The sequence below is a fragment of the Haliaeetus leucocephalus genome, unplaced genomic scaffold (assembly GCF_000737465.1).
Source record: "Haliaeetus leucocephalus isolate CR32 unplaced genomic scaffold, Haliaeetus_leucocephalus-4.0 Scaffold68, whole genome shotgun sequence".
Taxonomy (NCBI): domain Eukaryota; kingdom Metazoa; phylum Chordata; class Aves; order Accipitriformes; family Accipitridae; genus Haliaeetus; species Haliaeetus leucocephalus.
Genome location: NW_010972504.1, coordinates 303,471 through 326,402, shown reverse-complemented (window position 1 = coordinate 326,402; position 22,932 = coordinate 303,471). Strand labels below are relative to the sequence as shown.

The window sequence follows — 22,932 nt, the reverse complement described above, 5'->3', positions numbered from 1 at the left end:
CGCCCGCAGAGAGGAAGGGAGACACGGGAGCGGTTTGAGCCATGGGCTGGTTATTGGAGCCACAGGGTGCTCATTAGAGCCACGGGGTGGTCGGTTATTAGCGGCTGCAGCCGGACGGGGGGGGGGGGGCCGCGCCCCCGGGCAGCCCCAGTCCTCCTGGAGGCAGGGAGGAGTCCGGCTCCGGCCGCGGGGCAGGCGGGGCGGGGCGGCACGGCACGCCCCCCCCCCCGGCCTGCCGCCGCTCCGCTGGCCTGCAGCAGCACACGTTCATTTCTTCTGAAGAAATTTCATTTTACTTCCTAGGGAGAAAAAACAGCGTTAGGGGCTGAAGAGACGCCGGGAGTCATCTGGCTGAGGAGCGTCTTAAGGTGGAAATTCAGGCGTGGCCACCTCTGCTGGCAGACACGACTCCTGCCCCCTTATAGTGTGTTCTCAGCCGAGACCAAAGTTAAGAAACGAGTCTAGAAAGTTCTGAGATTAGGCAGGTTCCACAGACTTCATCTAAAGATGCAAAAGCTTAAAAATAAAAGAAATATCCTACAAAGTGTTCAGCGTCCCCTGAAGGGGCAAACGTGAACAAAAGGAACACAAGCGCACAAGGCAAAGAATCGGCCCTGCTCTCTTTTGCATGCAATTAGTTGTTCAACAGCTAAATTTATTTTAAAAAAGCATACAAACCAACCCCCCCACACACACATAAGCAAGGGTGTCCCTTTACCAAGACTCCGAAGGATTTTGTTCATTCCACTTGGTTCCGTCTCTGGAATACTCTCCAAATACTCCAAGGCACGGACCTCAAAAAGGCCTAAAGAGAGGGGAGGAAAAAAAAAACCAAAAAAAAAACAAACAACAAAACACATTCCCCTAGATGAGCTGTTCCACCTTTTAGCATGTGGCATCTTACGTCATTAACAAGGTTAGGAAAAGGAAATCATGCATGTAATGTAAGCTGCAGGATCAAGCCCAGAAAGGAGAGAAATGCAAAAATTCTTTGCTTCGTAAGATGAATTCTGCTGCGTACTTAGAAGGGCACAGAGCCAGTACATACACCAAAGTGCCAAGGGGGGTAACTTGCCAGGACAAAGGGCTTCTTAAGAATCAAAGTCACATGACATTATACTTTGAAAGTGAGTTTGTAAAACAAGAAATTAAGATCAAACCTGACCTTTGGCCACGTTCTTACTTAGCTCTCGATCCTGTATGAACCCTGCAAACATCTGCGTTTCCATGAAGAAGTGCAAGAAATGACGCACATTGCGTGACACGTGAGATTTACGGAACAGTTCCCGCTGAAACACCCGCTCCCCTTTTTCTGTGACATTCATGTGCAGGGAGTAGTGTCCAACAATCTCCACAAAGAACTGCACAAAAGCTTCAGAGACCAGGGAGTTAAGAGGCATGTCACCTGTGAAGAGGACAACAGAGGAGAAATTTCCCTCTACATTCATCACTTTGGTCATTCCTCTTCTAAAAGAGGAGCAGCAGTTACTTTTCAGGCTGTCTGTCTCAGACTATGAAATTTCAGATGAGTGTTTGATATCAGAGAAGCCACAGCACAAATATTAAGATTTCTCTTCCATGTCAACTTTCTGCTGCAGCTGAGACAGGTTCCATTCTAAAGCTTTTCCAGTAGCTAAAGCATTCATAATTTCTTTTTCCCTGTTAAACACCTAATAACCTGTAAGCTCTTAACAGTCTAAATTTAATTCTCTTAAAAAATTAGGCAAATTACAGAACACAAACCCACTGGAAAACTAACTTTGTTACTTCTGATGTGCATGGAATTACATAATTTGCCAATGCCATTCTCACAAGCTACTCAATGCTTTTTAAAATTCTCACACTTATTTATCTGACAGATTATGTATAAAGCAGTTCAACTTTGAAAATGATCTGTCAGGTTACCCTCTAAAGTACAGAAACTTGCTACATTCTCTGTTTCAGAAAAATGTTCTCTCTGCCACTTACAAAAAATCAAAGAAAACTCAAAGTGTGGGAACTGATGCACTTGGCCCAAGGAAAACTAGAGCTCTACACATACTGATCGTGAAAAGAGGAACAACTGTTAGGACACCAAGCTTCTTTCTGACACGTTCACAAGAAAGATGTTCTCAGTAAGATCACAGGAAAATAGCTTTCTAAAATGTCGCTTCCTAATGTTTATTTCTGTTCACTCATTTTTATATCAACTACATAGAAGCTGTAGAGATTTGCTAATGTGAAAACACTTTTCCATAGAACTACCTTGTGCGTCACTCTGCTCATGTGACAAGATTTCACTTCGTTCTTCCAAGATTTGTACAAGCGCGGCCTGGAGTTTATGAGGCAGGATCTCATCTTCATCTGATACCTAAAGAGAAAAATGGCCATGAAAGCATTTTTGTGTTATATCTATCATTAGTAGAACCTTCTCATTGTGAACAGATGGGGAATACTTGTAACATGCCTCAAACAGTTACAAGTTACTCTGTGATATGGTATATCTTGGTGGAGACAATACATTTGTCTTGTAGCCACTGAAATGAAAAATGTTTGCTCAGCACCCTCTGACTACATACTATTAGAGTCACACACACAACTGGCCAACACGGAACAATGTGTGCTATATCCACGAGACAGACTCAAGGCTTATTATACCAGTGATAAAACACACAAGAACAACAAAAGTCTGTTGAGAAAATATTACAAGTCTCAACATTATGGTTAAAAAAACCCAATCCTTTAATACCTTTCTCCAGTTGCAGGCTGCAATGCAAAATAGAACAGTAAGGCAAGGAAAAGGAGATGGAAATATCCTCCTGAACTAGTAATACTCCAGTATGTTTATAGCTACTTGTTTGGTGATGTAGAAGCACATTAGGTACAAGTTCAGCAGAGAACCACAAGTAAACTGTGATAATTTGTCTCCTAGACTATCCCTCCCAGGGAGGAAAAAAAATAAAAAATGAAACCAACAAACACACCCCAGCTAGACAAGAGAGGAGAAAGCCCTGTAGAGAGCAAGGACACAGAAAGACAGCCAGAAAGCAGCAAAGAATCTTGGTGGTCCACTTCACATAATGAACCAACTAGTACCTGTTTTTAAATTCAGCTCAGATAAACAGCATCTTTGGCTTCGCAGAGCTCTGTACCTCATGCGACCTCAATCTTGCAACAAGGATTTGTAAGCCTGTTCTCTCCTCTATTGATCAAAAAGGAACGCAAGATATTTCTTCAGCCGCTGGAGTCTACATATGAATACTAGCTTTTGCTGATTTCTTGTTTTCATTTTCTTTCATTGATGCCTTTTCCTAGCATATAACCATGAGTGACTGATACTGTTATTTCACTCACCTCTTGCAAGAACTTGTCAGCACAAAGATCAACAATCAGAACCTGGGGAAAGATGTACAAAACACACTGACTCATATAACCAAGTATGTTGCTGTACAGAAAAAAAAAATCACTTTTTTTTTTTTTTTTTAAATGTCCCCAGTGGCAGGGGATGTCACACACAAAACACAAGTTTTGCGTAACTGCAGCCTGTCTATAAGAGCAGTGAATATTATTTATCTTTGATAACAATGGAACACCCTGACATGTATCTGGCAAGTTCACCATCTGTCTCAGAAAAGTTTAAGAGTTTATATTAAGACAGAATCCAGAGAGATTATTCCAGAAGTCAGCCTCATACCACTGACATTGTCCCTCCACTGTGCTTCACCCAGTTCTCACCTCTTCTATGGGCAGGTCCTGGAGCTGTGGTAACGAGCAGGAGAGAATGCCAATTAAGAACGGGGTCGGAGAGCACACAATATCAATCATAGAAGTTGGTAGGACTGGTATGTAGGTGTGTTGCCAAGTGAAGGGATAAAGCGTTGCAACTGCGGCATGGCCACATTTAGACAGAGTGCTAGAAAGGCAAGAGAAGCACAGAGTGGATTGTCAACGTCTCGTTCAGTACTCAGCTACAGACACAGGTTAGAAATGCTCAGGGAAAATGTAATTCACATACATTGTTTATGCATCAGCAGAAGCCCCATGCATCCACTTTTAAAGTCAGCTATGGGGAGCTAGGAATAGCATCAACCCAGACTAAAGCAGTAAAGGAAACGTTCCCTTATCTCCTCTTGGGTAAATAACATACTCCAAATTCTAAGCATGCACATGTTGTGTGGAAAGTCTGGAAAAAGCTTTTAAATGTAACTACAAGAAGTTAGACAAGCTTCTACATGAAACGGGGCCAAACACAGAAATAAAAATAGTATCCTCAGAAAGAACTAGTCGCTTAGACTCATTTTTTACCTTAAGTTGTCAGCAACAAAGATCACTCTCCTTTCCAGCAGGAGAGAGGCAAAGACCCGAATCGTGTGAGAGACACTTAGACACTTAAACAGGCATTCAAAGTCAACGTGTTCAAGTCGAGAATCCAATGGACGGCAGAGTTCCATCACCTGAGAGGCAAGCAGAGATGCAGAGCACTGGAGGAGAAAGGCACGGCACAGAGTCAGGCTGGACGAGGGGCAGCCTGGCTGGACCACAGAACTGGTGGCTCCTCACCAGTGGAACCCGGCAGCCTGGGCAGTTGGCATCGCAGAGGATTCCCAAGCAGCCCTTCCTTAAAAAGCTGTGCATCACTTCCACGGTAGATGATTCAACACGAAGGCGGTTTCTGTGACAGCCTCCCTTTGGACTTCAGGACATGATCTTCAGACTAATTATTTACAGGCAGCATCACTCTACAGTGCAAACTGCCACTATGCCCCAGAGATACCATCGACAGAGAAAGCCCGTCCTGATTTCTGTTACCTCATGTCCTGCTCCTGGCAGGAAACTCCTCACAGTAATTGTGCGCCCAGGAGCAGGGAAAGGTGCCTCCATTACACTGCGCATAAATGGGTGTACTAGGGCTGGGGACATCTCTCGCCTCTTCTCCACTTCATCCAAAATCTGCAAGAAAATACACCAGACATTGGTTCAATGCCTGCTGGTGAGCCAGAAGAGACATGAGCCTCTGTTAGAGTATCCCGTGCCATAGCTACGTGTGAAGGCTCCAACACAGACTCACAGCTCTCTCCTCCCTCACTTGGGATCCCCGTGAAAGCTCCCCTCAAATGTCTGCACAATCAAATGGGAATAAATACGTGTGAGTACAACCTTCCATTCTCAAATCCAGTCTCCTGCTACTGCAAGGAAATGTTTTGTATGCAGTAATCAAATTCTCACGACTAGTTAAGAGGAGTAAGAAGACCAACACCCCATCCGCTTCAACAAATCTTCCTGAAACACTGTTCTAGAAACTCTGTGCTACAACAATTAGAAATCAGCTTTCATCATAAGCTTGCCCCTATATTCTTCTGCAATAGCTGCCCTTTACCTGCAATAGCTTTCCCCAGTCTTTACCTCTTTATCTACTCTCCTCATGGTGCTAGGAGAAACAAGCTGAGATTTCCACCCCACCCCCCCAAACTGATTTTCTACTTCCAAGTCATGGAAGAAGAGGATGAAGGGGCACCATCAGTAATATCAGGTATTAGAAGCCACTTCCTGACAGTCATTTGCTGAAGGAATAGTCATCTGTGTATTGGCTGACAAGTCTCAGCACTAGTATCATTTTATTTGCCCTGTCAAAGCAAAGGTGGCAAGGAAGCACCACCCTCCTGGGATGCATTACAATCGCTAAGCAATTCTAGACTGGACAGGAGCATCCAGTTACTTTCCGGAGCTTGCAGGTTGTCAGAGACTCAAGTCGGATAAGAACTAACAGGCTCTCCCCACTTCACCTTGGAGAAGAGGTTGAAGCAGCCCAGGCGGCTAACGATGCAGTATACCTCAGGAAGGCGCTTCCCTTTCCCTTCTGGCTGAAAGGCAACAGGAACAGTTATGCTGAGAACAGGGATGCAATAAAGAACCTAGCACCTACGCTGTAGCTGATTCGCAGAATTCCTTCTGCTGTAGTTCCCTCTACACTTCTGACTTAAAAGATTCCTGAGGAATGACCAGTTCCAGGAGCTGTCCTTCATGCCCAGAGCCCATATCACTGTATCGCTGGGCATCACCATGCTCCTTCCCTTATGCACTCAAAGGGCTGATAACCTTAGCAACAGCACAGACACTACATAACCCACACGGGAAATTACCACTGATTCACATCCTGCACTTGACTGTGCATTTATCAGTGCATTCTTTACGCTCCACCCAATACACAGATGCTTACCAGGAGCTTCTTGCAGTACCCAAACCAGCGGCTGCCATCCTCACCCGTCAAGACAAAAGAAAATGTTTCACTGGGGAACCAAAGAACAGTCAGGGTTAAATTCACCATGCAGTTCAAAGAAGAGACCAACAAACAAAGCACACAAACTACAAAACATTCTTTTTCTGGTCACGCTGAAGACCCCCTGCTGTGGTTAGCAAGCTACTTCGGGCTCTATTCAGGGTAAAAACCTGCAGCCCATGGACTATCATTGAGCTACTACAGCTCTCTCCTTCCCAGCTGCTTCTCCATTCTGCCAAGGAGCAACAGAAGCACTTGCCAGCCCTGGGATCCGGCCTTGAACAGACGTTACAAACTTCCTTCTTAGAGAAAGACAGCGCTCGGGCAGAAGCAGCACTTCTGAGTCCACTTCCATATCTCATCTCCCTCTATCACAGGAGTTAGCGATTCAGCCTTTCCCATTTTTTCCTTGCTCTGGCTGCAGTTCTTCTGGTCCAGGAAACTGGCACACACCTAAGCTATCAGCACTGCCTGTTTCAGGCATGAGTATTCAAAAACAAGTCTTTACCTTTTAAGGTCTGATGCAGGACACCAGTCTTTGGGATCTGGAAAGCAGAATTTGGGAATGACCTTTAGCCTCTCTTCAGTATCCTTTGACTGTCTGAAGGGATGTTCAGGCTGGAGGGGTAACACATGCATTTGAAGTCACTGAAGTGTGGTGCACAGCTGCAGCATTTAAAATAATGGGAGACAGTATCTTCCTGACACTTCCAAATGCTGAACCATCAGATAGCTAATGCACAAGTATAGGAGAACATATTCTAACTATAACAGATTCCCAGTTCCCTCTTGCATCTTTCCTGCTGTAAAATTACCTGACCTTTGTAAAATTACCCAGCTGGTCTTGGTAAAAACTGAGTAAGGATTTACAAGCATGGCCAAGTTCATTGGGGAATGAAGCTAGAACTGAGCCCCCAAATGATGGTTGTGTCAGCTTGCCTCAGGTCTATTCCTAGGAGTTTTGAAGACAAAAAGAGGAACAGGAATATTTTCAGGTTGTAATGTGTCATAATTCAATTGCAAAAACAGTGTATCTGAGTCACACGTTCCAGTTACCATGTGTGGGCTCAAGTCAAATCCCTCAAAGATTACAGGACAACTTTCCATGCTCAAAACTGCCCAGAAGGGGCAAAAGGAAGGTTTTCAAATAATAGAGATCACATTTAGGTAGGAAATGCCCATGAGGAAAGTTTATTGCATAAAGCTGATTTTAGACATTGTACTCTCAAGTCAGCGCATCTAGGCTATTCCAGTGTCCCAAGCTGTGACAGCAGGACAGAGTGGTTAGAAAAACAGTACAGCATTTTCACAGAGTAACAGCTGTACAAAAGCTTTTATGTCCTTCGGCAATGCAGCCCAAAGAAGAGGGTGACAAGCAGATTACTTGGAAGCAAAGCTATTTTTAGAAGGGAGACAACTCTGTAATCAGAACACCTCCATAATTACTAGGCAATGTTTCCTGCAAAATCCCATGACAGACTGTCCTGTATAAAGTCATTCACAAAAACACTTTAATTTGAGCAGAGGATAAATAAACACCGAGAAAATAATTTGGTTTGTTAGTGCATTTATAAAAGCCAGTGAAGAGCCACATGGTACAGTTGGGTGTGATTGTCTGCTAGGGCAGCAGGAAAAGAACAATGCACTGCCCTTCCCAAAGGCGATGAACAGATTGAGAGGTTGCACCAGGGAAAAGCTAAATCTGGTTACATTCCTTTCTTCCTCCTAACACCCTAAAGCTTGCACTTTTAGCAGATATTACTTATGTATGTTCAGTTTTGCCCACTAAATTAAGACTGTGCACTCTTTCTGGCTGTAGTCCCTTATTAATTTTGTGAATCCAAAACGTTTACACATTTAAGACACCAGAGTTATTTGCACACAAATCCCTTATGCAGCTGGACACTATGGGTCCTGCTGGAGTCCCACATAACCTCCTTTAATGAATCTGACATCTCCTTCTCTATTTGGATGATATGCAGATTCCTTCATAATCTCTGGCTTACTCCTGACAGCACTGCTAGAATTACTAGTTTTGTTCTGGTTTTTAGTGGAAGGCAGCAGGTACAAGCCTAGATGGTGAAAACTGAGTATTCCTTTCAATCTGGAACCACAGAAGCAAGCATCAAGGCTCCATCCTCTTAGCATCACAGTACCTACTGTGTACACTGAGTCATAATTCCGAGTCTCATACTGATATTGTCATCCATTTGGGCTGAACAGACAGAAAGAAAGCTTATTTCAAATGGCTTGTTCTAGCTACAGCACTTTAACTTCCACAGTTCTCCTCTGCTTTTTGGGGGCTAGTACACATGGCTTTGCCATTTTAATTTTTTTGTTTTTTCCAGAACAGTATAAATAAGCATAAAAGCCCTGGGATTCTAGTTCCTGTGCACCATCAGTCAAATTGCTTCACTCCTTGTTTGTAAATCACAGACTACCAGGATGAGGTCACACCAGCTTTGGGAACAGAGCACTGCACACCCTTTCCTCTCCTGCAGATTGCCTCAGCAGTGTATCACAATACAGTATGGCTTTATGATATTTCCAGGCAATTAGAATTAGAGTAGGAGCCTTCCTAGTTCCAAAAAAAGACAGTAAACTCATTATCAAGGAAGATATTAAACAACTGCCCAACTCTATATATTAGATCTGTAACAGAGCAAGGTGCTTCATATTCCAAGCCTGTATCCTAACCAGTGGGCCAGCTTTACTAGTATAGAATTTAGGAAGGGATACACACTGCGAGAGGAAATAAACAGCTGCTGAGTGTGTTTTGTGGGCAGGTTTCCTTGCAGCTCCTACCTTGATGGGAAACTGCTGTATGATCTGTGGTGTGTATGTCATCTCAGATGCTTTCTTATGCAGAGACACCACCACAAACAGCTCAAATAGCCGCTGCTCCTGAAGCTCTATCAAATCCCTCTCCAAAGTCTGGTAGTGCAGGTTCCTGTTGGAGGCTGACTGCACCTGCAGCAAGCACCTGTGTCGACCTGAAGAAAGGAACAAATCCAAAACCAGCCTGTGGCTATCACTGCCACACACCTACAGGTCACAGAAGAGGACTCATCACCACCTTAAGAAGGGGGAAAAGAAATGGGTGCATCTGCCTAACATCAATGCTGCGCTCTACGGGACTTGGACTCCTGCGTCAGCTCCTCAAGCACGGCTGTTCCACAGAGGGAAGCACTGGCCTTGCAGCAGCTCTGCAAATTCCCTCTTGACCAATAGCTAGCATTCTCCTGCTGTTCTGACATTCTTTCCACACATCTCAGAGCAACGTGCCGTGGTAACGATGAGGGAAGCCCAGCTGTGAGAAGAAGCCCAGCTCCATCAGTTCAGTAATTGCCAGGTCTCAGGCAGCTACTCTGTAAAGCAGCATGGGCATTCAAAAGGGGCAAGAGCCAGTTTCCTGGCCAAGAAACCTCCAGGCTTGGACGTCTTGACAGGCAGTACGGACTCACAAGCACAGGCACAGCACTCTGATGTAAGAAATCCCTGTGGCCCAGGCACCTTGATGCATTCCAGACACTTTGGAAATCAGGCAGTGACTCAGTCACTGTATTTCTGCAGAGACTCTTCATTCTCCATTACTCTCCTTAACATAAAAAAGTAGAACTTCCCTATTCGCTCCAAGTTAAAGCCTTCTGTATGCTTCCCTCCAAGTAAATGAAACGCCTAAAACAATTCCATTGGTCCTTTTCACTAGATGCTCGCTTAAAGACATGGCAGAATCACTCATCAGGGCTGCTGGCCAACAATTACCATCTTGCATTCAAACCTTACCAGCATAGAAGCTAAGACCTCTTTGGTCCTTCCCACACCAGCTAAAACCAAGTAAGTATTTCAAATCTGTAGTTTGGGCCTATGATCAAACTCAGGACTGTGGAACCAGACAAATAACCAAGTGATTTCTCCCCAGAGAAAAGGGCATTTCACAACATATAAAACTGAACCAAGGGAAGGAAGTAGGGGGAAAATAACCTCAAGTGTTAACAGCAAAAGTGATCCAGGGACAATCTCTTGCAAGACATATTTTAGTTAAGTGTGACTCTACCAACCCAAAAATGAATCTACTTCTAGCGACTGGTAGATTAACGGCATTAAACCTCAAGGGCTCAGGAGAAGTGGCAGAAATAAAGGTTGATTTGTCACAGCAACAGCTCCCCTGTCTTGGCCATCCTGCCTCTTAGATGTTCCCTTTCTCTGTCTCAGCAGAAGCCACAACTAGTCAGTGTGATTATCCCATTAGAGCCTTAGCCAAATGTGCAGTGCTATGGGGACAGGACCAGCCCCTGTGATTCACTCACTTTTTGGCTGATTTTCCGTATCACTTTCATTCCCACTGGTTTCACCTGTAACACATAGTTTTCACTTATTAGCCATGCAGAAGGAAGATAGGCAACACCCGAAGTTGGGAAAGAGAAAGAACTTTAGACTCATCAGACCAACATCACTCAGGGCTGCCCACCTATCCTGCTCAAAGCATCAGCAAAGAACAGCCATTACTGGCAAATGTGCTACAACAGTAAATTTCAAAAAGCTGAGTTGATATCAAGTCACTGTTTCCAGTAAACCACCTGTAGGTCAGCTGAATGAAGGCAAAGAACAGAAACCAGGTCGTTATTTGAGGCTGCTATAAAAGTTGACAGAGTTGCTGAACAGAATATACTATAAATAAAGACCATAGCACAGCTATGGAATCAGAAGAACACAAGAATATCACTTTAGAGGCACAAAAGCAATGAGTGGAGTAGCCAGTGGTAGTTCTCGTGCCAAGTGGTTTTGTGGAGAATTTTGGGGTTTGTTCTGTTTTTCTGAAAAAGCACGTTTAACCAGTACCCCAGCTCTTCAGGCTCAGATCATAGCGGAATCTTCCATTTGTGACAGTGTTAAACTTTGTTTATGCAAGTGTTCCCAATTATAGCGGTCCTGAAAGCTCAACAATTTCACCTGCAAGACATGGGGTTTAGCACTGTCGAGTCAGCCCAGCATGAGCTGCAGGAGGTGGTGGTGCCTGGCCTTTTAGGAGTACCTGAGGATGTACAGGAACTGTGCCACTCAAGAGGTTTGTAGTAAAGAGAATGGTGCTGGAGACCTCTATACCTTTCATTGGAGGCACTTCTCTCCCAGCAGGACTGCACAACTTCACCCTCTTCTTTCCACGCTTAGAATCAAAGATCTCCTGTATTTTTAGTACCAGCTGAAATCCAAAGCAGAAGCAGAGGTTAATGTGGGGGTCCAGGAAAGGGTCCAGGTGCCAACAGGACTGCAGCCCAATGGCTACCATCTAGCACCACAACACTTGGGAAAGGCTGCTCAACTCCTGCTTGCTAGACTACTTCTAGCACAGCTCACTGGATAATGTATGAGCACAGAATTTCTCCTACAAGAGAGAGATTACTGTTAGCACCACCCAAAGCTGACACCAAACCATACAAGCATTCTGGAAGTTATCATACTTTGCTTACCAAACAGAGAGCAGAAGCGGCAAACTGTCTGGCATCAGACCTCCATTTTCTATCAGAGACGCCAACTGCAAAGGCACTTGCAAGCATATCTTAGAAACCCTCCACCACAAAGGACTCTGAACTCCACAGGCTTTCAAGCATCCCAATTCTTTCCAAGCCCACACAAAGCAGAGCTCTCTCAATGTAACTTGGGATTTGGTTTTTGTTTGTTTGGTTTGGTTTGGTTTTTAGGTTTGCTGCTGTAGTTGGATGTCAGACAGCTAGAGTAAGTTCTCCAAAGCACCATGTCAGGCACAGAACAAGGCTGCTCTAAGCACACTCCTTGTCCCAGGGTAGTTTGCTAAAATGAAAGGATTATGTACTTTCATTTTGCATAGGTGAAGAAAGACAGTGGGACAGAATAATGGGTCTATGCTGCAGGGACACCAAAGATCTGGTCCACTGGAGGAAAAAATTTGGAAAAAAACATAGCCCAGTGCAGACTAAGCTACAGACATTAGACACTCCAAGTCAACGCTGTTAACCGTCCTTCCACTGGTCACAACAGCCTTAAAACCAAAGTCCTAATGCTTTCTGTTACTCCTGTCACAGGCCTCCCTAAACTCCCCCCACCCTCAGCCGCCCAGTATACAATGCTGCAGGTGGCTCCTTGATTCTGCACGTCAAAGACAGCTATCACTTCATTGTGAAGAAGGATTTACACTAAATGCGGTGAGCAGGTCAGGTTCATTCTTGTCTCAAGTTAAGAATTCATTAAATGCTCCCACTGAATGTAGGAGGGTGGGGCCCAGCCATTTGTCACCACAAATACTGCATAAAAAGGAAGATATTCAGCAAGAGAACCTGTTTTTCAGCTCAAGCCTTTATCCCCAGCTCAGCAAACTAGGCTTAGGCTCTTCTCCTTTTCAGATCTATTTCTCCCCATTTTCTGCGTTAGCCAGTCCTCCTAGCACCATGAGGCTGCAAGAAAGAAAACAGCCCACAGCAGAAAGCAGTGCTTCTCCTGCAAAATCTGCCTTCTTTCCCCTCTACCATCCAGCCTTACCTAGAGGATTTCCATTTCTGTTCTGATTTTTGTAGTTGAGTCACTAGTGAAAGATATTGGGTGTGTTTAAGGCAGCTACGTGTTTCTTAAGCAATAAGAAAGTTTGGGGTTTTTTTCAGACTCTAATCCTTTTCTCAATCTCTTGAGCAATCTTGGCTCAATTCCTTGTGAGCAAAAAGAGTAAAGTGTGCTTCCTGCATGTAAATTGTTACCAGATTTTTGGATAGGTTGCTTTTGGAGACTGTTTTATTTTCCCCCTCCAAATGAAAAATACTCTTCATCACAGCATTTTTATAATCCTGCCATCTCCTTCCTGATTTTCCAGGCCTACAGTTTGTTTAAAAACAGTACAGGAGTCGCTTGTTACTCTAAAGTACTTAACGTTTGAAGTACTTTGCAGCTGTCCACCTCTACCTCAGCCTTGTGCAATTTGAGCAATATATCCAATTTTCACAAGAAATAAAGATCTGCAGAAGTTAATGATTTTACCATAGCAAAATTAAGTTGTTGCCACCACCACAACTGCAATTTGAGTCTTATGCACAAAGTGCTACTACATGCTGCATTTTATCACTGAGGGACATGAGCTGGTAACCCATACTAGTATCTAGAAAGATTCCCAATGCATCAAATGAGAATGACAACAGAGTCCTCTATCGTGAAGGTGGATTAAAAGCCTTTCTCACTACTCACCTCAGAAGCATATCTGCCTTTGCACACAGGCAGGAGGGAGTAGCCAGAGGCACCAGAGGAGAGAACTGTATGAAAGCTTTGTGAAATGCGCTTATCCCTAACAGCTGCTCTTCACCTTTAGACTATGAAAGAGCTGCCAGGGTATGTTCCTGTTGGCAAGTCAAGGACTCCAAGCCAACACACCAAGTAACCAAGGGCCCAGCCAGCTCCCCACAGCAGCCCCACACTGTCAGTCATCTAACAGCTCAGTGCCTGCAGCAAGAACGTAAGGGTCAGTCTGAGAAGTCATCAGGAGCAAGGGACACATACACACAACTGTGCAGAGCTGGCCCTTTAACTCACAGAGAGCTTCCTTGCATTCCTGCACGACATTTAGCACAAAACCAGCATCATGACACTTCATGGAAGCACTGGCAACAAGGCTTAAATGACAAAGCACAAGCAAGAGCTAGTATTCACACACAGCACAGCACACACCAGGTCAAGACCTAGTACTCCATTTGCAGATTCTTGGCCAACAAAACCACTGCTGCCCCATCTAGAACTGGCACTTTGTTTTTTGATCCCCAAACACCTGCCCTACTACTTGGAGAGGAAACGATTCAAGCAGGGTCAATTGTCCACACATACAGCAGTGCTAACCAGCATTCACCTGCCAGACACACAGCTCCGTGACCACTTACAAAGCACTTAGAAGGTGCTAGACAAAGCAGCAAGAGTTTGAAATGCCATGCACAAAGTAATGTATCATGCTTAAATCTCACCCAGGGCAAGTTCTTTTTCCTGCTAGCAGCCTCTACTGCTCGGAACAGCTTCCACTCAGTCAGCGTGACAGGCAGGGCTGTGTCCTTCACCATTTTCCCTTGGAAACTTGTCTGGGAGGGCTTTAGCTCAAGAGTCTTGCGACTGAGGAAGGGAGGTTTTGGGGGAGGCTAGAAAACAGAATTGGAAGAGATGGTTAACCATGGGATTAAGCTTTGGTCCAAGCTCAGAGTCAAAGGAATCAGATTACAAATGATAAACTTCCTGCAGCCTCCTGCTCTACCAAGCTCTCCATCCCACCCCCAGTCCACACACTCAAGCATCTCATCAACACTCTCTTGTTACTATTCTTTTGCTCCTTAGCAGCTTAATCAACTGCCGCTGCAATGGCTGTTCGTTTCCATTTGCATTAATAACAAACAACAAAAAATTAGGAAAACCAAGGATGTAGCAGTGGAGAATGTGGGGCCAGTGGGGAGCATAAAATAGGGCCCTTGTGAGGATGACTCTGTAAACACATGACAAGTTAATCCCCTCACCGTACCTTGGGAGCCCTACTGGTGCTCCGGGGGGGTGGTAGCTTCCAGACAGATGGGACCTTCCACAGGGGTAAGGGCAGTGCTCCAATATCTTCATAGGGGTTCTCTTTTGCAGGACCTGGAAAAAGCATTGGATGGGGGATTTATGAAAGGAGATAAAGTCCTGCATTCTTGCAAGGGATGTAAGCAGGGAGAGTGTGCAGTTGTCTGCCAAGCTTTAACAGGGTCTGAGGGAGACCTGTTTTAAGATGGATTAGGTTCCCACCACTCAAAAGATCCTTCTAACCCGCTACCATCAACTTGGCAAACTGTACACAGACTCAGGAAAACAAAACACTTCTATCACTGCAGAGAAAGTAGCTCTATTGCAAAGCAGCTAATTTTGTCAGTGTTCACACTGATCTCTGTGCAGCACTCAAGCAAAGCGTTTGAAGAGCTAATAAAGAAATCAGTTTAGCACCAGCCAGTTCTAGCAACCTTCCATGACATCCGAAATCAGGCTGTTCACATGCAGATAGATACTAACATCAACAAAGAACCCCAGATGGGGAAGACCTTAAAAGTCACAGAGCTGGAAAGGGCCTCAGTACATTCTCATCTTCATTCCTCCCCCCGCAGCAAATCTGCTACCCTTAAATAAAGTGAGCTCATCCCCCAGAAGCACAGGCACATACAGATAATGTCCTCGTAGATGTTGTCTTCTGACTGTGTGTAGACTAGCCGGGATCCTGTAGTGCCATTTGTCTCTTCTCGAAGTCTGTGGGAGTTGGTGGTTGCCATCCGGTTGCGGAAGCCCTGGATGTCCTCAAACTCAAAAGATTTCCTAGAGGAAAACCAGTGTAACTTCTTCTAAAGGCACCTGCATGTACCAGTGAGTTGCTGTCTCCAGTCCACACAGAGTATAGTCCTCCTTGGGGCCATCAAGCACATGGATGCTCCACTCTGGACTCTGATTTCCAAGCGTTGAGGTTTAACCCCAGCTGGCAGCTCAGCCCCACACAGCCGCTCACTCGCTCCCACCCAGTAGGATAGGGGAGAGAATCAGAAGGGTAAAAGTGAGAAAAAGCGTGGGTCGAGATAAAGACAGTTTAATAGGTAAAGCAGAAGCTGCGCAAACAAGCAGAGCAAAATAAGGGATACATTCACTATTTCCCCTCAGCAGGCAGGTGTTCAGCCATCTCCAGGAAAGCAGGGCTCCATCACACATAACGGTGACTTGGGAAGACAAACGCTGTAATTCCAAACGTCCCCCCCTTGCTCCTTCTTCCCCCAATTTTTATTGCTGAGCACAACATCATATAGTCTGGGATATCCCTTCAGTCAGTTGGAGTCAGCTGTCCTGGCTGTGTCCCCTCCCAGCTTCTTGCCCATCCCCAGCCCGCTTGCTGGTGGGGTGGTTTGAGAAGCAGAAAAGGCCTCGAGACTGTGTAAGCACTGCCCAGCAATAACTAAAACACTAGTGTGTTATCAGTACTATTTTAATCAGAAATCCAAAACGTAGCACCACACAAGCTACTATGAAGAAAAATTAACTCTATCCCAGCCAAAACCAGCACACCAAGCAAGTCCTACTCATTTACTCTGGGAGATTTTTAAATTAAAAATGAAGTTGGAGGCTCCATGGCCAAGCACACTCCAAGCAGGTATGGCAAGTCCCATCCTGTCACAGAGGCAAGAACCCAAAACACATTTTGCAGACTAAGCACTTGCAGCAGTACTCAGAATTAGGGCACTGCTCTCTACTGGACCTCTCCTACTGCTCATCCTAAGGTGTTACCATATTTGCAAGTTTGCATTTTCACACACTTGGCCTCCATTTCAAAATCATTGTAAAGAGCTCACAAAAGAGCTGGCAGGTATTAGCCCATCATCATAAAATTTGGCTTATTGCTGCATGTTTTGCCACGGTGAAAGAAGGTTTCAGGAGTCCTAGCCACATCTCCATCAATAATGTTCATGCTACTCTCTAGCACAGCTGCCCTAAGCAGCTCGTCTGTAAGCAGAACTACCACCAAGCTAGCTCAGAGGCTTTTTACTCTATAACAGGGACCTACATACAGGAAAGAGGGAAAAGTAGCCAAACCTACTGGAACAGGGGGTACCCACAGCTGACAGCCTCCAACTTTAAGCAACAAGAGAATCTTTCACTCACAGGAAAGCCGGAACATTTAGCAGCCATACTGCCCCAAGAGAAAGCTATTCTGTAATCCACAAATTGCAGCTGAGGACAAGCTCAGGGCAAGAAGCAGGCAGCACTCTCCCTGGGGCCAGCATATTGTCACTCAACTCTGTTTTAAGGTGTGGGACTGACATCTGTTTGGAGCTTTTAGCCTTCTTTGCAAGATTATCAGCAGCAAAAGCAGTGCACACGCAATGCTGGAAAAGGGATACTTTCATCCAGAAATATCCTCTCCCCATCAACAGAGGCATCATCAGTACTAGCACTTCCACAAGGATATCGTGGCAAGCAAGCTGTTTAAACCCATCTAGAAAGTGATTTAAGGAAATATGTTTCAGACATGAGAGATGAATCGATGTACCTCTGGGTTCTCCCTCTGATCCTCCTGCTGGCTATTCTCTTCTCAGGCTTGTTGGAGGATGACACCAAGTTTCCTTCATGCTGCTTTTGCAGGGGAGCTTCCCTGGTAGCACTGGCATCACTACAGCTACTAGCACCCTTTTCTGCAAGATAGCGGAAAGTCCTACGGGGCTTGGGTGGTGGGACAGCAGCTGGCTCCTCTTGCCCCTCAGCCTCAGAGTAAATGTTTTTCAAGCTCCTCTCTGCCCTGCAGAGAGAGTCCACTCCTTTAAGTTCTCTCTCCGTGGAGCCACAGCTCCCTTGCTTCCTCTGAAGGGCCAAGGGAAATGGTGGGGCTCTGTCAGACAGAAGGGGATCTACTCTCCTCCACAGAGTTTGTGAGGTATAGAAGTTCCCTGGGGGCAGTGTCGCCCCTGGGTCCAGGAAGCCTGCTTGCCACTCTCCTTCCTCCTTGCCTTGGGAAGCTAGGATGCACGCACAGGGCTTGAGGTCACCACAGTCACCAGTCTGCATGCAGCTCTGTGCATCTTCCCTGAAGTCCAAACCCAGGCGCTTTGGATCTTTGGACCCAGTCTTTCTGCCCTTCTCTGTATGTTCTGGCTTCACTTTGGGTACAGCATCACAGCTGGTATCATACTTTACTCCAAAGTCCTTCAACTGCTGTTTCTCCTTGCTGGAGCACCCTCGTGTCCTCCCCTCCCACTGGGAGATCTTCTGTTTGATGTTGCGGCAGTGGCTCCGGGAGAGGGTCTGCACAGCAGAACGGGAGAAGCTACTGTCCACTGACCCTGTTGGGTGCATGGCAAGTGCCAATGTGCTTACAAACACCCCATCTCCAGCCTTGTCCAGGTCCACCCGTGTTCTGCACGCATCAAGCTGGCATGAGACTCCAAAGCACCCAGTAGTGTCCACGAGCCCCTGGGTGTCAGCTCTGCAAGGACTGCCTGCTAGCACAACCTGCGGACAAAAAGAAAAGAACCATCAGCTGCACTCCAGCCATACACACCACCGGGCACTCCCAGCTGCTCTCTGGCAATTGCTGAAGAACATTCCTCCCCAAATCACATGTTCAAGACTGGCTTCCAGAGCATGCTCCCCACGAAGCCTGTTTCTGTAGCACACATCTGGGAGGGTTAACCAAAGGAAGTAGGGGTCTCACCAGCTTAAAAAACAAACAAAACACCACAACAGGAACAAAACACAGCCGGGGATCCCAAGGGTCCAAACTCAAGGAAATTATTTAATGACACAGGAACACAGCAGCACAGTCTGTCTGCAACAGAGCTCTCAGGCAGCCACTCCGCAGTTTGCTTGTACCGATACAGGTCAGGCAGGAGTGCTCAGTTTCTTCCGATGCTCCGTACTGCTCAGAGCACCTCAGGCAGCACATAGCTAAACCACTGCAGCACCATGTTTCTACCAGAGCTCTCAACACAGCAGAGACACAGCAAGATACAAGATACCACATCAGCTCTATAGAAAGGGAACCACATCATCTTCTCCAGAGAGTCAGCAGCAGCAGGACAGCTGCTGTTTCACACAAGAGGACTTGGACAGTTGTGATGACTGGAGAAAAGCCCAACTGCACTCCTCCTCCCAGAAGTGTTCTCCTGCTGCAAAACACAAGTAAAAACCTGTCTGATGTTCTGCTTGTCAACACCTGACCTGAATTTGCCATCAGTGAGACTGGAGGGCAGTGGTGCCCAGCCTGTGGCTTGCAGCCAGGGAAGTTTTAAAAGGCATACAACAGAGGCCAAAAGGCTGAGGAAACTGGTGAGTTCTCATGCTCAAGAGGAAAATAGCCCTGTGTTTAGATTAACAGAGGAGAAGGAATGCTAAAGACCCAGCACCTACAGGTCCTGTATGACCTCAGCAGAGACATTTCATATGTGGAGTCCCCAGCCTCGGAGCCCTTTGGCTCTACTTGTAGCTTACAAGGCAACCCCAATATTTTCAGATATGCCAGCACGGTTGAAAACTCATCTTGGACAGTAGACAGCAGCCCACAGGCTCTAATATGCTCTGTTCCTCCCGTTCTCCAGGCAGTACCCCATTTCAGAAGCTCCAACCCTCCAGGTCTATTTAATGTTCTCCATTTGTATTAGGAGACAAGCACTCAGCAAAGCTTGGGTTCAGGCCAGGTCGCCATGCAGTAAGCCTGGCCACGCTGGCTTCAGTAACATTCCCCTGGCACTAAGAATTCTCCCTGCAAAAGGCAGAACAAGAGCAGCAAGCAGCCCCCATTCCAAACATACAGCAAAAACAGAGGACCTCTGCAGAAAGCAAGCCAGACTTGCTCCAGGTGGGAACACAGGTCATAAGTCAAACAAAGCCTGTACTCGGGCTCCACCTGACAGATCCAGCTAGCCCTTACGGCCAAAAACTGGGTACGTGTCCTCCAAAGCTGCTACTACGACACCCAGTCTTCATTGACTCACCAGAGCCTGTAAGAATTTGCAGAACCAAGGATGGGAAGCAAACCAAGCTGGAAGACAGGAGCTTAAACCTGCCTGACAAGGGTTCATGCTCTCCATGCACCAGGCTGGGTGTGGAGAGCCCCTACCACAGCAGAGGCCCGCATCCTTCCCACCGTTGATACCACACCTCAAATTGCAGGGCTCCAGCGCTACCCTGGCTCTATCCCTGGCATTGCTGATCTGCTTGGCAGAGGCATATGCGGTGCAATTAATAGAAGAGCACTGGCCTTGGCAGACCTACTTGATATAGTTAGTGAGAAAGCTCATTGACACAGGACAGCCCAGGGCTCCCCAAGCAACCCAGTGATGGCTTGGGCACACATGGCACCAAGCCTCGGCTTTCTGCTGCCCTTTCACACTCTCTACCAAAGCAGCATTGCCTGCTGTGGCAAGAAGCTCACTGCTGCCTGTCTCCAGAGAGAACAGTGTGGGTTCTTGCAGTCTGGCACTGCTTATCACATTGTCCCAGACAGCTGCCGGTAACTCTCCCACTCAGCAATGAATGGGCTAAACTTGGACAATCTGGGTAAGCAACTGAACTTGCTGATATTGCAACTGATATTTGCTCCATCATCAGCCCTCTTGTCCTTCATCAGCGTTCCGCCCTGTCCCCAACACTTTCATAGCCACACCACTCCTGACCACAACCCAGCACGTCCCCAAAGAAGCGAGGTGAAGCTACTACTGTGCAGATGGCCTTGTAGCTCCAGCACCAGCTCCAGCGCAGCACAGCACCCCCTCCCCACTCCTGCCAGTAGCAAGGTGCAGGCAGGGGACAGAAGAGGGCTGCTGATCCCCTAACAGAGGGGCAGGGAGAGAGCAGAACAAGTTTGAGAATGACAGAGAACACCCAAAACAGCAAACCACACCTACCCCACTCTCCCCGACTCCCTTGCCCAGGGTACTGCAGTGCTACCGCATCCCACTGCAAGACCCTCTTCCCGCACAGCCAGGCTGCTCCAGGCAGCGAGGGCCCCCTGCCCTCTCCTATAAATAGGCATTGTTTCCAAAACATCCTGAGCCAGAGCAGAGCCATCCTTCCTCAATCCCTGTCTGCACAGCCCTGATTAGCAAACAGGAAAGCAACTTTCCCCTTTCCTATGCCACTGCAACTACTCTACAGCAACACCGCTCAGGGCCGCTCCTGAGGACCTGAAGCACAAGCTAGCAAAGAAGCTAAGGGTCTGATGGGGAAAGCCAGGCTAGGAGAGGTGTGAAACGGCCTCTTCTCAGCCAATACAGCTTCAGACCAGGCACCTTCACCCCCAGCCAGGTCTTCAAATACAGGACCACTGGATGCAGAACTTGCACGGGGTACCTGAAGGACCTTGCAGTGTGGAGCAATGGGCTTATTCACAGGACTAAGCACTTCGAGGCCAGGATATGCACTCATGGAGCACATGCAGCTCCATGCTGACAGCAAGCCCAGACACGGCACCAAATGCTCCCTTGCTTCCCAACAGCACTGGCAGCTTTCTTCTGCAAATACACCACCTGTCAGCTCCCCCTGGGCTCAGACCAGTAGCCTGGCAAAACGTCTGCGTGCAGCACCCATGAGGACAAATCATTGCACAGAATAGACTGAGTAGCCCTACTCAGTAGCTTTCTAGTTGGGTCCACCTCAGAGTGTGCAGGGCTGCCAGTACTCAAGCAAGTCAGGTCTGCTGGCTGCCAGTCTGCCCCATATCCTTCCTCCGACTCACATTGGTAAGGGCGCAACAAAAAGTGCATTTGCTGTAGTTTCCTCAGCCAGTCTGCCATATTTCTGCTTCCTGATATAGAGCCATGGCCCAAGTCAGGCTAATGCTCCTACCTCTCCTACTGTCCCCATCTGTGTTTCCATGATGAGGCACAACCAGCAACTGAGAAACACAGTGAAGCAACACAATCCCAGCTAGCATACAGGTACTGGCAAGACTTGAGACTACGTCTGCACTGCTGCCACCCATTCTGCTCACTGAAGAATGCCTGGAGTTCACGCAGCTCACCCCGTGCTCAAGCAATTACCTGACTCTAGCATCCAGAGCTATATAGACCCATACGCAGAAACAGAATCCACACTGAGTTTATTTCCTCTTCTTCAGCAGAAACCTACCAAGTAATATTACTTCTCCAGCCAGTGAAGCTCCATGCACTGGCTGGTGAAGTAGTATTACTTGGCAGGTGAAGAAATAAGCTTCACTCACCTAAGAAGCCATACAGTTTTGAGTGCAACAGTGAAGGTCCTTCCAACGCATGTCATTGATCTTTGAATTACCAGATACAATTAGAAACACACGGCTCCTAGATTATGTTAAACACAGACAGTAGAGCACAAGCTTCAAGCACCCAGTGTTCTCTCCTGCTCAGTACTGCTCTGCCAGTCACAGGCCTGAACTGTATCTTCCAAGGTAACCATTCAAGGAGAAGAATGCAGCTTTTTACCTGTCCAGGCGTGCAAGGCAGGTGGCTGCTATCAAGAACTAGGTGTTTAATCTAAGCTCATCATGTGAGCCATGGCAAGGGTAGAGACTGATCTTTGGTGAAAAAAAGAGCAGATTGGGGTGGTCTGACCCAAGCTAAGTAATCCTCTGAGGCAGTCTGAGATAGGCCAAAACACAGCTTAGGGACACAGAACTGGTAGAGACCACCTGAGTTAGGCAGCCAGCACTTGTATCTCAGGGACCACAGGCACCATTTCTTTCACAAGCTAACCAGACTTAACATGACTGCTGCTCTCCTGACCACTCCTTCCAAACTTCTTCAGTGGCCCCAGTATGCTTCCCAGTATTTCCACAGAAGACAAACTTATCATCCTTACTGCATTAGTACTTATAGTAAGTAGTTCAGTGTAGTCAAGAACACTGAATTATTACATTGACAGCAGTAGTTTTGGGCAAAGAGAAATTAATTTCTAGACAAAGTATCACACATTTCTCCAAAAAGACAGCCTCTCTGATCCACACTGTTTGAAGACAGCTTCCATATCTTTATCCAAAGCAGAAGAATGAGGCACATTCACACCACATGATAGGCAGCCCTAACTCTTCTTCCAATTCTGAAAGCCAGAGAGCACACTAAGCATTTTCCATGCAAAGTTTCAAGACAATTCCATTTCCTGAAACCACATACTCAAGGAGAGAATGTGGCCAGTGCTGTTCAAGAATAAAA

At 46.4% G+C, this 22,932-nt stretch overlaps 1 protein-coding gene across 1 annotated transcript in view; it reads right to left on the bottom strand.

Annotated features, from left to right (window-relative positions):
- LOC104839385 (DENN domain-containing protein 2C-like) overlaps positions 1-18,223 on the bottom strand; it is a 21,747-nt gene extending 3,524 nt beyond the window's left edge. The window contains exons 1-17 of the mRNA XM_010579673.1: positions 17,307-18,223; positions 15,441-15,589; positions 14,772-14,884; positions 14,230-14,397; positions 11,363-11,459; positions 10,567-10,611; positions 9,062-9,249; positions 6,765-6,874; positions 6,197-6,266; positions 5,763-5,840; positions 4,789-4,929; positions 4,285-4,433; positions 3,715-3,892; positions 3,334-3,375; positions 2,245-2,350; positions 1,166-1,405; positions 719-805 (exon numbers count right to left, since the gene is read on the bottom strand). Of these exons, the coding sequence (XP_010577975.1) occupies positions 719-805; positions 1,166-1,405; positions 2,245-2,350; positions 3,334-3,375; positions 3,715-3,892; positions 4,285-4,433; positions 4,789-4,929; positions 5,763-5,840; positions 6,197-6,266; positions 6,765-6,874; positions 9,062-9,249; positions 10,567-10,611; positions 11,363-11,459; positions 14,230-14,397; positions 14,772-14,884; positions 15,441-15,589; positions 17,307-18,106 (2,761 nt within the window). The 5' untranslated portion in view covers positions 18,107-18,223. The remainder of the gene's footprint in view (positions 1-718; positions 806-1,165; positions 1,406-2,244; positions 2,351-3,333; positions 3,376-3,714; positions 3,893-4,284; positions 4,434-4,788; positions 4,930-5,762; positions 5,841-6,196; positions 6,267-6,764; positions 6,875-9,061; positions 9,250-10,566; positions 10,612-11,362; positions 11,460-14,229; positions 14,398-14,771; positions 14,885-15,440; positions 15,590-17,306) is intronic.
- Positions 18,224-22,932: the final 4,709 nt, after the last annotated feature.